Source organism: Bubalus kerabau, chromosome 9 (genome assembly GCF_029407905.1).
Source record: "Bubalus kerabau isolate K-KA32 ecotype Philippines breed swamp buffalo chromosome 9, PCC_UOA_SB_1v2, whole genome shotgun sequence".
NCBI lineage: Eukaryota > Metazoa > Chordata > Mammalia > Artiodactyla > Bovidae > Bubalus > Bubalus kerabau.
In genome coordinates, this window is record NC_073632.1 from 102,705,528 (window position 1) to 102,719,405 (window position 13,878).

A 13,878-nucleotide genomic window follows, 5' to 3' on the forward strand; every position below is an offset into this window, starting at 1 on the left:
ATACCAGTTACTTCTTTGTTGCTTTTTGCTATTTGATTGGTTGACTTTCTTTTTTTGTTGGTCCTTATGGGATCTTAGTTCCCCTCCCAGAGATGAACCCCAGGCCCCCAGGCGGTTGGCAGTGAAAGAGCAGAGTCCTAACCACTGGGCCTCCAGGGAGTTCCCTTGATTAGTTGTTTCCACAACTAGATTTTGATGTATCAATTATTCACTTTATGTTCTAGTTTTTTTTTTTCTTTTTTTAATTTTGCTTGGTCTATACTGTAGTTTTTTTAGTCTTTCCTTTTAGTAGCTTTATCGTAAAAGGTCTTGGGTTGATTGATGTTCTGTCAGGAAAATGATGGCGTTCTAGGGGACAGGTTTATTTTTTTGCCATTTCGCGTGTGGTCACAGTTGACCCACGAGGCCTCCAGACAGCAGAGAAGCTGCGCAACAGCTCGGGCAGCCTTGCCTGTGCTTTCCCCAGCGCTCAGTGAGCGCTCTGAAGCTCTCTGTATTTGAAAAAAAATATGGATTTAGGGGAAATTTCAGTCCCTGCAAGGAATCTGAAGCACTGAGTATAATAGAATATTCTGATAGAGTCCTTTGTGAGGACTTATTTCTCTTAACTTTTAAGAGAGATTTTTTTTTTTTTCTAAATGGGGTTGTTGGGTATTCAGTACAGAATAATCAGTGTAGTAAAGGGCTCGGTGGTCCTTGCTGGTGATCACTAGCATTAAGACAAAAGAGACTAACAGCTGAAGTAGGAACTTGTTTTAAGGGACAGTCTTCCAACCTAATGAGGAAAATGAATACTTTAAGGTACTTTGTGCCGTTTTGGAAACTAGGCTGAGTTTATATTAGAGGTGGATGAAAATGTTAAAAAGTCTTGAGAAAGATCGTGTGATCTCTGGCTGTTGATTTTTGTTCGTGGCCTTAAAGTGCTAAAGGTGAAGGTTGGTCATTTTTGGTTTTTCAAGTCATGGTATGTTTCAGGTACCCTTTCTAAAGTGAGCAGAGTACTTTGGGACAAGTTCATTCACAGTTTCTCAAAAAGAAATATTTTGGATTTTAGATGAAATGACGTTATATTTATGGCTGGGCATCTCTATGATGGCCTACCTTTGCTCTCAGGAACACGGTGTGATTTATTGAAAAGGTTTTCTTTACTGAGGCTCTTCATGCATTTGGTTATCGCCTCTGCTTGGTATTTTGTTTTTTGTTGTTGTTGTTGTTGCACTTGGGAATAACCCCCAATTATCTTTGTATATACATACATTAAAAAAAATCAAGTGATTGTTTACAGAGAAACTTGATTTCTTTTTATTTTAAGATTGGTCTCCTGATTAATTTTCATCATTCTAATATTGTTTCAAATGATCAGGGGTTGAGGAATTCCCTGTGGACCACCGTCAGCCTTGGTTACCCCTTACCGTCGCACTCAAACTACACGAGGTGGGGGTGGGGGCTCTTTCTGGTCAGCCTCTCAGGTGGTCTGGTTCTCCTTCGATCAGGTAAGGTGACAGGCTCTAGAACTACTACTTGTGCGAGTCAGTAACCTGGCACTGGCTGTTTCCCTTGTGTGGCAGCAAGTTTTTTTAGCACACGCAGAATGTATGTATAATACTCAGGGGAAACGCTGGAGGTCATGATAGCTAGCGTTAATTGAGCCCTTTATGCCAGTCACTGTTCCGAGCACCTTACATCCATTACTTCACTGATCATTTGTGTCACGAGGCATATACTGTTGGCCTTATCGCATTCTTGAGGAATTTGAGCCGGAGACTTTGAGGAATTCAGCCAAGTTTACACGGCTGGTGAAACAGTAAGTAGAATGGGCAGTTGGACTCGTGGTCTGGCTCTGAAGCCAGCTCTTATCACCATGTTGCCAGTAATTACAGTTCATCCCCCTTTTGGGGGAGAAACGAAAACATTGTCAGGATGCGCTGGGGGGCAGGGCCGGCGCGGACAGACCACTGTCAGGGGAGCGTGTATGTTTCCTGCTCACTGTCTCTGAAGTTTGAGACTTGGGGTACTGTTTGCTGGTAAACCTTTATCTTGTTTTTCTATAACGCACATGTCATTTTATAACCAGGAGACACAGTAAAGCTATTTGAATTTGGAGGGGGGTGCAGTTTTTTCTTAGCCACAGGTAAGTAGGTTTTCCTGTGCTTTGCCCTGGAGGTTGAGTGGTGATTTGTAACCTTGCAACTCAGATAAAGAGCAGGGTAGATGTGCTGATATGAAGAGTCCGAAGACTAGATGAAACATGAAATGCAGAGGTGTACGGGTGCCGTGGTTCTGATTGGGGGTGTGTGTGTGTGTGTGTGTGTGTGTGTGTGCGCGAGTGCACACGCGTGTCAAATGCAGAACATTCTGAAGGGTACTTTCAAATCTATTAGCGCTTGTGCCCTTTGGGATGAAGAGGAACGTTTTCTGACTTTCCTTTTTTATCTTCACTATATTGCTGTTGTTGTTGTAAAAGTGCCTTTTCACACACACACACACACACACACACACACACGGAAATAGCAGCACCCAGGCTGAGAGCTCCAGGAATGTGTAGACTTTACTCCGGATTCTGATTGCCTTCCAGCCATTTTTTGAGTTAAACTTTGGAGCATTTTGTGTTTTGTCATACCTGGGGAAACATTCTCGAATAGACTGTGGTAATTTCAGCAAGATTCTGAGCTTCCTGGGTTAGTGGTATAAGACAGTGCTTCTGATTTATAATTTTTTTTGACTGAACAGTAAGTTCATATTTAAAAAAAACAGCACTTAAAATGGTACATAAAGATAACACTGAAAATTTCTCTCCTATCTGTCCTTCAGCCGGCTGTCTTCTCGTAGAGGCAATGTTACTTGTATATATCGTTACAGAGATAAGCAGATGTATTTTCTTTCTTTTTTTTTTTTTTTTTTGACACAATGGTGTACTTTGCTTTATTTTCTCATTTAATGTATACACTTTAGAGATGCTTCCACATGTGAAAAATAAGCAGGCCCTTCTCTTTTTTTGGCCAGAGTGCTTGATACTCCCTTCCATGGCAGGGCCCTATTTGAGTAACCAATCCCTACTTTCAGGCTGGCCTGGTCCTTTGCTCTGTAAACAGAGCTGCAGTGAATAACCGTTTGCACATGTGTGAATATTTCTGGAGGAAGACTTCCTGGAGGCTGAGTTGGATTTTGATAGGCACTGCCAGGATGCTTCTCACTGCCAGCAGCTCTACGTATCTCCTCTTTCTCTGCCCCTACACCCTCACCCACGATGTTCTGATCAAAGGTTTTTGTTTTGCCAGTTAGTAGTGGAAAATTAATATTTGTTTAGTTTTATAAGTGAGGTTTTACATTTTTGAGAGCCTTTTATTTCTTACTGATTCATAGTTACCCTTCATAGAGTAGGAGAGCTAACCTTTAGTCTGTGATAAAAGTCACATATTTTTCCTGTCTTGTCATTTGTTTTTTTTTGTTTAATCTTATTGATAATGGCTTTTGCCAGGCAAGGTAGGTATGTGTTATTTTGGGAGAAGAGAAATTTTTCTCTCTTCAGGATTTCTGTTCCGTATTTGAAGTCCTCCTCCACTGCAAGATTATTTTAAAAATTCACCTAAGATGTCCTTTGGTGCTTTTCATGGTTTTCTGTAAACTTAATGACTTAAGACAGCATGTTATTCCCTGTACCTCTGCAGATTGGCTGTGAGTGGTTCTTGTGGTCTGAAAAGCCTGCCCAGGCCTCGATGGCCGTGGGTGGCTTTGCCCACGTACCGGGGTCTCGCCTTGTGCAGCTGGGATGGCTGGGGTGGGACGGTGGTCTCTCTTCTGCAGAGGCTCATGTGGTTGGGGAAGTGATCCTGGCAACCGGGAGGGCAGGCCCCACCCGGCAGGTGCTTCATGCCCTTTGCTTATATCACAGTTGCTGTTACCCTGTCGGCCAAAGCAAGCGCATGAATGAGTCCAGAGTCAAGAGGTGGAAAAACAGCCTCCACTTGGTACTGGGAGGAGTGGCAAAGTCGCCTTGCAGAGGGTATTCAGAGAGGGATGGGAAGATTGATTGTGGCCATTGTTGCAAACAGCGTGCCACACTCCTCAGCTTTTCCCATTTTCTGTGTCTTTCAGGAATATTGTAAAGTTTTCCCTTACACATCTCCTTACTTTATTCCTAACTAGTTATCTTTTGCTGATTCTTGTCACCACCCCCCCCCCATCTTCATTTAGAATTCTTGGGCAGGTGATACATGTACACAGTTAAAATGATAAGAAATAAACTGAGAAATCTCACTATTCTTACCCACTCATTTTCCTCTCCCATCTCTATAGGCAACCAATTTTAAAAGAATTTCTTTTAATTATCTAGTGCTTCTTTCTTCTCTTTCACTTTTTCCTTTCATGCCTTGGAGAAGGAAATGGCAGCCCACTCCAGTGTTCTTGCCTGGAGAATCCCAGGGACGGGGGAGCCTGGTCCCTGCTGTCTATGGGGTCGCACAGAGTCGGACACGACTGAAGCGACTTAGCAGCAGTGCTTCTTTATGGAAGTACTGGCAAGTATAAGTATTCTGCCTCTGAAAAAAGTAGCATACTACATGCCCTATTGTGCAGGTAGCTAGCTCTCCTCAGTTAATGATACAGTACATAGATTGTTCCCATTCTTTTATTGCTACATATTTTCTTGTGATGCTATACCATGGTCTATGTAACTAGTTCCCTTTTAGTAGCTACCGGGGTGGTCTGCAGTCTTTTCATATTGCAAACAGTGCTGCACTAAATGCCGTGGTACACACATGTGTGTAGAGAATGGATTCTCAAAAAGAGACTTCTGGATCTAAGGGTAAATGGATCTTAAAAACTGTATTGAGGCAAAATTTCTCACTTATCAGATGAGCAGAAATACAAAGGTTGGGTGATTGATTCTGTTTGTGAAGCTGGGGAGAACCGTTTCTTTCGTATTGCTGGCAGAGGTTTAAATAGTGCAGTCCCCAGCAAAGGGAGATCTGGCTACATCTGCCAATCAACTTGTCTTCCTTCATGTGTGGGATTGAGCATTTTTTTTCCCCAGACATAAATGGTATAAGGACCATATATTTTTTTCTGGGAGCCGTGTTTCTCTGCCCATTTTTCTGATGGATTGCCGGTCTTTTTCTTGAGTTCTAGATGCTCTTTAAACCTTTTCATGTGAATTGCAGAGTTCTTTCCCTTGTAGCTCATGTTTTATATATTAGTGATTGAGGTAATAGTGATGCTATGTGTGATATGGCCAGTTTGATGCCACCACATCCAAGAACTGTTCAGAGGCTTTCATCTGATTGTTCTATACACCAAATAAAGAAGCTTTGATCTGGGCGAGTCTGGGTAGAAAGTCTCTTAGAGTCATCCCAGCCTCCAGCAGTTTGGTCACAACATGGCCTTTGGATTCTGTATTTCCAGAATCGTTGCGCATGAGTGGAGTGGAGGCTGGGCGGAGTGACATGGCAGTGGATGGTACAGTTTGATTGGTTTAGTGAAAGTATTCCGAAGGATTTCTTCCCCCTTGTGATTGTAAATTGCCTTTTGTTACACAGAGACTTAAGATCATTCTATTCGTTTCTTGGAAACATATTCCTACGCAATGAATTTATGTTTACATTTCTCTTTGTCTTGGAGGTTTCTCAAGCCGCACTGCTTGTCTAGTTGGCCAGTTAGAAATCTCCTCCAAGTGCGTCATGTTTCAGGAGAACATACCTCAACCCGTTTTCAGAAAAACATTTTTAAAAGCATGTCTCAATTTTACTGGTAGTCTATTCTTAAAAAAATTTACAGAAGAAAATTAATTTTGGAGCCATTCTCAATGGCTGCCACCAATTCTGACTGACCGGGAACTGTGGAAATTTAGCCCTTGAAATGCTTGGAGTTGTTTCTTAAAGAACAGCTACTACTGGAAAAGGGAGTGAGAAAAACAGCCTTTTCTTTCAACGACCACAACTGCGGCTCGGCAGTTGAGGTTGAGGGCAGCATCTTTGCTTGCGTGGATCCTGTAGTGGCGGCGAGGGTGGGAAGGTGAGGAGACCTGGAGGCCGAGAGAAGACGGGAGAGGAGCCGGTGTTGGCGGGCTTCCAGTCTGCGCCAAACCTGCTCACCTAGAGCAACCGAGTTGCTCTTCTCAGCTCAGTGGCTTTTTTTTTTTTTCCTGTTGACATTTATGCTCATTAGGGGATGTGCTTTTTAAATCTTCCCCAAAGTTAGTCTCAGTTATAATTCTTAAGCATCTGTATGTTTAAAAAAAAAACAAGTCCTAAGTCAATGTTTAAAATAAACCTACAGTGTTTATAGACATTTTCCGTGGGTAGATGTTCAGTAATATTTAAATGTGTAGGGGAGTTTCCATTTTTTTATTTTTGACTTGTTTCACATTCTGTTTCACCAAGTTGTTAAGTTTAGTAAAGGAGAGGCTTTGCTATTCTGTATCTGAGGGTTCGTTGGACTTAAGTGGATCAAAAAAATCGTTAACGGATCCTCAAGGAGCAGGATCAAAACAGTGGGTTCCTTGTCTGGCTCTTGTCCTGGGGGGTGTGTCCTGGCCTGGGGAGCCCCCCTCTCCCTCCTCAGGCCTTTATCTCCTATCTGCCCTCATTGTGTGAGGGATTGAGGTTGGTTTGACATGTTTTTAAAAACATGTTTTAGTCCTGAGTGGGACAAGCCGAATTCTATCTCCTTTTGCAGCTGTGTGAGGAACATACCTCAGCCCAGGGTCGCTGTCCTCGTAGTGACCTCAGGAAAACGGGGACACTTGCAGAATTCTCACTCTGCCTGAGCCTGGCTCTCAGTCCCCCTTCCCAGTGTGTAAAAGTAAAGGATCTGATGCTGTGCACTACTGTTCATTTCTTTCCAACATTTTATTATGAAAAATTTCAAGCATGTAGAAAAGTTGAACTCATTTTCCATTGGACACCATAAACCCACTATCAAGATTCCATAAATAAGTTTACTTACTATACCTGCTTTATCGCATTCCTCCACCAGTTCATCTTATAATTTTTGATGTATTTCAAAGTAAATTAGAATTTGGGATCTTTCCCCGTAATCTTCTGCCACCGGATGTGAATCCTTGGTCCCTGTTAGAAGCATTTCAGGCGTCCTTAAGCAGTTGTGGAGGAAGCACTGGCCAGCGCATTCTTGCCCCGTGGTCGGTGTGCAGCAAATGCGTGTTAAAGGAGTGTATGCCCGCTAGTCCTAGCTGATGAACCCTGTAGGCAGACTTCGCTTTGCCTCTTAGGACAATTACTTTTATATATATATAATTCTGTTTATTTATTTATATTCATTATTTGGTCTTCATTGCCGCGTGGGCTTTCTCTAGTTGCGGAAAGCGAGGGCCACTCCGTTACGGTGCGCAGGCTTCTCCTTGTGGCGGCTTCTCTTGTCATGGAGCCCGGTCTGCAGGCGCAGGGCCTCCAGTAGCTGCTGCGCGGCTCTAGAGCACAGGCTCAGCAGTTGTGCACGTGGGCTTAGTTGCTCCACGGCATGTGGATCCTCCCTGACCAGGGATCGATCCCACATCTCCTGCTTTGGCAGGTGGAGTCTTTACCACTGAGCCACCGGGACGCACCAGGATAAGTTCAAAACAAACCACATTTCCTAGGTACATGTGGTTTCAATTTGTAAGATGGACTGCCTTCTATAAGACAGTCCATGAAAAGACAATTATTTAGAATTTGAGATGGATTAAATGCACATAACATAAAAGTATATGTATTTTTTACAGCAGTAGTTGTCTTTCTTGGAATATGTGCATGGCAGTTATTCCAAGGAACCCACATCTCAGGGTTGGTACCTCAAGCATCTGCTTGAGGAAGGGCCTGAAAGAGCAGCCCCACCTCACATCAACCAGAACAGCTTCCCTTTAGTCTATTTTCTATGAGATTCAGATTCCATGGCAAGAAAAATTTTGAAAATCACAACTGCTCAGGTTACCTGACCCAAGTATACGAGAGCCCTAGGTAAGTCTTCGTATGGCTCAGATGGTAAAGCATCCACCTGCAATGCAGGAGACCTGGATTCGATCACTGGATCGGGAAGAACCCCTGGAGAAGGGAGTGGCTACCCACTCCAGTATTGTTGCCTGGAGAATCCCATGAACAGAAAAGCCAGGTGGGCTGGAGTCCATGGGGTCGCAGAGAGTTGGAGACGACTGAGCAACCAACACTTTCTTCTTAGTAGGAAGTATTCTAGTAGAAGAGTATGAATATATCTTGCACACAGCTCAGATTTCTGTGTTTTTAGTTGGCTAGGGTTGCTGCACCATCAAAATTTACCCTAGGTAAAGAACAGTGAGAGTTTTAATAGCAGGAGGCTCATCTAAAGACTGTGCATCTCGTGTGTACATACTTCCATGGAGACCCCTCAGTCCCTGAGAGTCCTTGTGCCCACAGTGAACAGTGTCTGTATTTCCACTCCTTACCTCCTGCCAGGAAGGCCACGCGTGCTCTTTTCCCCTTGCTGAAATGGGTTTATTCTGAGTTCTTCGGGGCCCGATCTCTAAGTGCAGTGTGGGCGGCGACCAGAAACCTCCCTCCTCCCAGAGCAGAGCAGGGCTCTCTCTCTTGGTGTCATTCTTCCTCACAAACAGGGCTGATGAATCATTTTGATCCGACGTCTTCCTTTGTTCCAAAACAGCCGCAACCGCGGTCATGACATGTTGTTCACAAAGTGAGCGGCATAGGTGGCTCTTTTTCTCTTTTTTTACTGTTACGTTTACATTTTGTAACTTCCTCTTTTTCTCTTTACTTCCAATAGGCTCGGGTTATGTATGATTTTTCTGCTGAACCTGGAAATAATGAACTGACAGTTAACGAAGGCGAAATCATCACAATTACAAATCCAGTAAGAGAACTGTTACGTTTAAATTGGTCTCTTAAGGATTTATGTTTAAGATTTTATTTTTTTAATAGGCTGATCTTTCACACCCACATGAATTCCTTTCCTGTTGCTTGTGCAGTACTGATGGTTAAAAAAAGAATTGCTGGTTAGAAAAAAACATACGTAGTTTTATACAGTATGCCAGGTGTGTATAAGTAAATAGGCTCTATTTTTAATCATAGAAGACATGAAAGCTTATATTTACTTTTTTTTTTTAATGAAGAAGCACTCTTAATTTCTTTGTAAAATAGTATTTAGATTGCTGTTGTGGTCAAGAAATGGACAGTCATTTAAAATGACTTTTTAAAAGAATATGTTATCTAGATTCAAGTGGATGTTAATTAGGGTATGGTTTATGAATTTAAGATAGCCCTTATTATCTTAAAGGGAAGCAGTAGGATTTTTCAAAGGTAACATTAAAATTGGGAATCCTGGCATAGAATACATTATAATGTTTAGATTATTAACATTATTTATTTAGGAGCGCTCAGGAAGGTTGGGCCAGTTAGTTTTCCTAAATAACAGGCAATCCCAAAGCTTAGTGGCTTAAACAGTCTGTTGTTGTTGCTTGGGGATCCACAAACCAGCTGGGTGGTTCTCCTGACCTGGGCTCACCCATGGGCCTGCATCACCCAGCACAGCGCTAGGGCAGAGCAGGCCACTATGACCTCCTCTGTCTGGCATTTCTCCTGCTGGGGGTCGGCTGGCTTTGGGTGGGCCAACAGGGAGACGGAGCCTTGTCTCTGTCATCATCTGGCAACCCAAATACCAGCTCTTTTGGGGAAAAAAGAAGGGTGAGCTGAAGTGTGCAGAGCCTCTTGAGGCCGGCTCCGTATTCACCCCGTGTTATCTCCACCTCAGTCTGTTGGCTGAAGAGGTCATGAAGGATAGCGCAGGTTCTGGAAGTGAGGGTGCATTCTGCCCCTTGACAGTCAGAGCTGCAAACCATGTGTAGTCAACCACAGACCAGTCATCAGAAAGAAATTACAAAATCTTGTCATTCTGTTTCTCTCTCTCTCATCAATTAGTTGAAGTTTGATTTTTCTCATTTTTAAATTATATCCTTTTCTGGCATAAAGAGAAAGCTTAAGAATTTGAAATTTTTAACAGCGTTAGCCCCATAGGAATGAAAAGGTTAATGGATTAACGTTAATTACTTTTTTTATGGGTAACAATTCCCAGAGCCAAATTTCTCCAGGAAATTCCAACTATAATATTTTTTTTTCTTTTAACCTTTTTGAGGATGTTGGTGGAGGATGGCTGGAAGGAAGAAACAGCAAAGGAGAACGAGGGCTTGTTCCAACAGACTATGTAGAGGTAAGAATTTACTCTTGTTTATTAATTAAACCTGGTCTTTGTCATAGGTGTTTTTACGAATTATCAACTTAAAGGACAAGAATGAAAGATAACTTTATTTTTATTTTTAATGAAAAAAATTCCATTGTAAAAATAATACTTGCTGATTATATAAAATGTAGAAAATTCACTGAAGTAGAACCAAGAAGAAATATTACCTACAGACTTATACACCAAAGAGTAACTCCAAAGACTCAGCTGAAGTTCCTTCCAAGGATAGCAACTTTCAGTTGTTCAGAATAAAAGTCTCTGTTTTTCCTTTACTGATACTGTGTAGTAGCTGCTGCCTACCTTACTGTTTACCGTAGAGTGGACTCACAGGGTTTCAGTAGCAGACTCGAAGGTCACTTTCTTCTCCCTGTGCTAGTCTAGGACCTCTCTGTCAGTTCCTTCTCCCATTCTCCAAGACCCAGGGTCTTGAGTGAGCTGTTGCTGGGTGCAAGCTCTGCAGTGATAAATGCCAAGGATAGTGTGGGGACACACCCCACCCAGCTGACCAAGGCTCTCTGAGTCGGCCTCCTGGCGCCCCCTGCTGGCTGTCCGTAGGTCACGCAGAACGGAGCCCTGGGTCCATGGTGAGCCTGCCTCTCTCATCCCGGGTGATAGCGAGAAACTGAGGCTGCCTGGTAGCCTGTGAGTAAAACTGGAGTGTAGCTCAGGAACAGAGTTGCCTTGGGTTCCCCTCCAGTAGAGAGATCACGTGCCCTGGGAGGGTGTGTGCTGGGCGCTGCCTGCAAAATGGGAAGGCTGGCTGTTGTCCTGACTGAGAGTTCAGTGGGGAATTTTAAGCGCTTTGGAGAATACTGATGATATTGCTGAAATGTTGGGTTGGCCAGAAAGTTTGTTTGGGTTTTTCTAGAACATCTTTTCTGGAAAAACCGAATGAATTCAGGCCAGCCCAACATGTGTACGGGCAGGCACCCCACCTTTCCAGACACTATCAGAGGATTCACAGGTCCCTGAACCCGGCCCACGGGTCTCACGTTATATCATGTTTGACCTCTGTACACCGTGCATTCGGGATCCTAAAAACTGACAAGAATGAGAAAAATGTGGTAAGCTGATCCTGGTATTAGTTGCGTTTTTCTAAAGAATCCTGCACACTTGCAGAAAGGAATCGTTAGGGCAGATATTCTTGAGCTCATACCTTTTAAGAATAGAAACCTTTTGATAGTTCTTACTTGCCATCAGGGATTCTACCTTTGAAATAACTCGACAGTCTATGAAAGTAAGTAACTATGGTCCTTCCTAATGTTCAGATTTTGCCCAGTGATGGAAAAGATCAGTTTGCTTGTGGAAATTCAGTGGCCGACCAAGCCTTCCTCGACTCCCTGTCAGCAAGTACAGCCCAAGCCAATGCATCGGCTGCCAACAGCAACAACCAGGTAAATCGTAGTCTGGCTCGACGGAACAAAGCACACGTGTGAAAGCCTGTGGTGCGTCAAGCTCTTGCCATTCCCTGAAAGCACGAACAAAATAGCTGTTAGGTGTGTGTGTGGCGTTCTCTTGCTGGGTTCTAACAAAGACCTTGCCTCTTAAGCCTGCTGCAGACTATTTTTATAGCATTGATTATTAGTGAGAAGCCAGGGTGTTCATTCAGAGTTGCTTGTAAAAGTCTGGCATGTTGAACACAGACCCGATAAACTGGGAATATCCTCGCAAGCGAGGGCGAGGAAGGAAAAGGGCCCTCTTCGGTCAGTGTCGAAACTCTGGCTGGAGCAGGGCATGCCTTCTGCGGTCTTGGCTCGTGCCGCACGTGTCCGGCGTGAGCCCCTCGTGCAGGTGCAGCGCGAGAAGGCAGCTGCAGATCCAGTAGTTGGCACTGTTACTGTACTGTTTCTAGAAAACTTGGGAAAGCGGGATAATTTGAGAAAAATGTACTGAAATTTTAATATTAATTTTAATGAATTTGACCAATTTAGGTGACTACCTGATTCAGTTCAGTTCAGTCACTCAGTCGTGTCTGACTCTTTGCGACCCCATGGACTGCAGCACGCCATTCTTCCCTGTCCGTCACCAACTCCCGGAGCTTACTCAAACTCATGTCCATCGAGTTGGTACTGTCATCCAACCATCTCATCCTCTGTTGTCCCCTTCCCCTCCTGCCTTCAATCTTTCCCAGTATCAGGGCCTTTTCTAATGAATCAGTTCTTCACATCAAGTGGCCAAAGTATTGGAGCTTGGACGCAAGGAAATCAAACCAGTCAATCCTAAAGGAAATCAACCCTGAATATTTTTTCGAAGGGCTGATACTGAAGCCGAAGCTCCAGTACTTTGGCCTGGTTCAGTTATTGCTAAATGATTATCCAGTGCCAGCGTCAACAAGAAAATTGAGAAGATGGATCTGAAAATGTTCCTGCTTCCTACCTCTTTAGAAGTGAATGGGCTTTAGGAGATATCTCTTGATATTTTTAACTACATAAAAGGCTTTAAATAGTATAAAGCCTAATAATCATCTCACTTACAGTTATCTGTTCATAGGATATTTATATCTTAACCTTTTAAGAGAGTTTTTCAAAGTACTGTTACTAAATGTTAATTGCAGATTTTATACATTTTAAAATAGCTTTTGTGGACATCCTGAATTACAAATTAGTCTGGCTCAGATATTTAAAATTTGGAGGTGAAGTTATCACCATAGTTGAGCATTCTTTTATATTTTGTTAATCTATAATACCTGAGAATGTTGGCCAGTTAAAGTTTACTCAAGATAAAATGTAAAGAAATAGTAGTTAAATCTCGTTGTTTAGTCACTAAATTGTATCCGACTCTTTTGTGACCCCCACAGACTGCAGGCTCCTCTGTCCATGGAATCTCTAGGCAAGAGTACTGGAGTGGGTTGCCATTTCCTTCTCCAGGGGATCGTCCCAACCCAGGGATCTAATTCACATCTCCTGCACCTCCTACATCGGCAGGCGGGTTCTTTACCACTGAGACACCAGGGAAGCCCAGTTAAACGTTACTTGACATTTTACCAGGGATTCTTAGCCTGGGTGCCGTTAACATTTGGGGCCCGACGCTTCCTCATTGTGATAACCAGCAGCGTCTCTGGCCTGTAGCACCACCCTCACCGCAATCACCAAAACTGTCTCCCACTGTTGCCAGATGGGCAAAGTCAACCCAGCTGAGAGTCACTGAATTATACAAAAACACCGGTGAAACCACATTAATAAGCAAAGGACAGCATTTCAATAAAGGGGAATTATATTGAGATGATTATAAAATAAGTGAAGGAAACAAAACATAGAGCTATTTATCATATTTTAATTCAGGGACCTATTTCAACCATTAGCTCAGGATCGGCTGAAGCAGTTTAACTCATAAACACAAATTTAAAATCAATCTCTGGGGAACACGTGTATACCCGTGGTGGATTCATGTTGATGTATGGCAAAAGCAATACAATATTGTAAAGTAATTAGCCTCCAATTAAAATAAGTAAATTTATATAAAAAATAAATAAATAAAATAAAATGATTCTTTGGGACAAGAGTCCACCATCTTCTCTGACTAAGGGATTTCCAAATAAAGTTGTTTTTCCTTACCGCCCCCCAAAAAAAATCAATCTCAAATTTTGTTATATTATGAAGAAGATTTCTCACTATGTAAATGTAATACAAACTGGTCCACATAAGTTTAATTTTTTTCTTCCAG

At 42.8% G+C, this 13,878-nt stretch overlaps 1 protein-coding gene across 3 annotated transcripts in view; it reads left to right on the forward strand.

Moving 5' to 3' along the window:
• Positions 1–13,878, forward strand: part of SNX9 (sorting nexin 9) — an 89,027-nt gene that overhangs the window by 29,590 nt on the left and 45,559 nt on the right. For all 3 annotated transcript variants that reach the window (XM_055536074.1, XM_055536075.1, XM_055536076.1), the window contains exons 2-4: positions 8,746–8,832; positions 10,111–10,185; positions 11,484–11,609. In XM_055536074.1, coding sequence (XP_055392049.1) covers positions 8,746–8,832; positions 10,111–10,185; positions 11,484–11,609 — 288 coding nt within the window. The remainder of the gene's footprint in view (positions 1–8,745; positions 8,833–10,110; positions 10,186–11,483; positions 11,610–13,878) is intronic.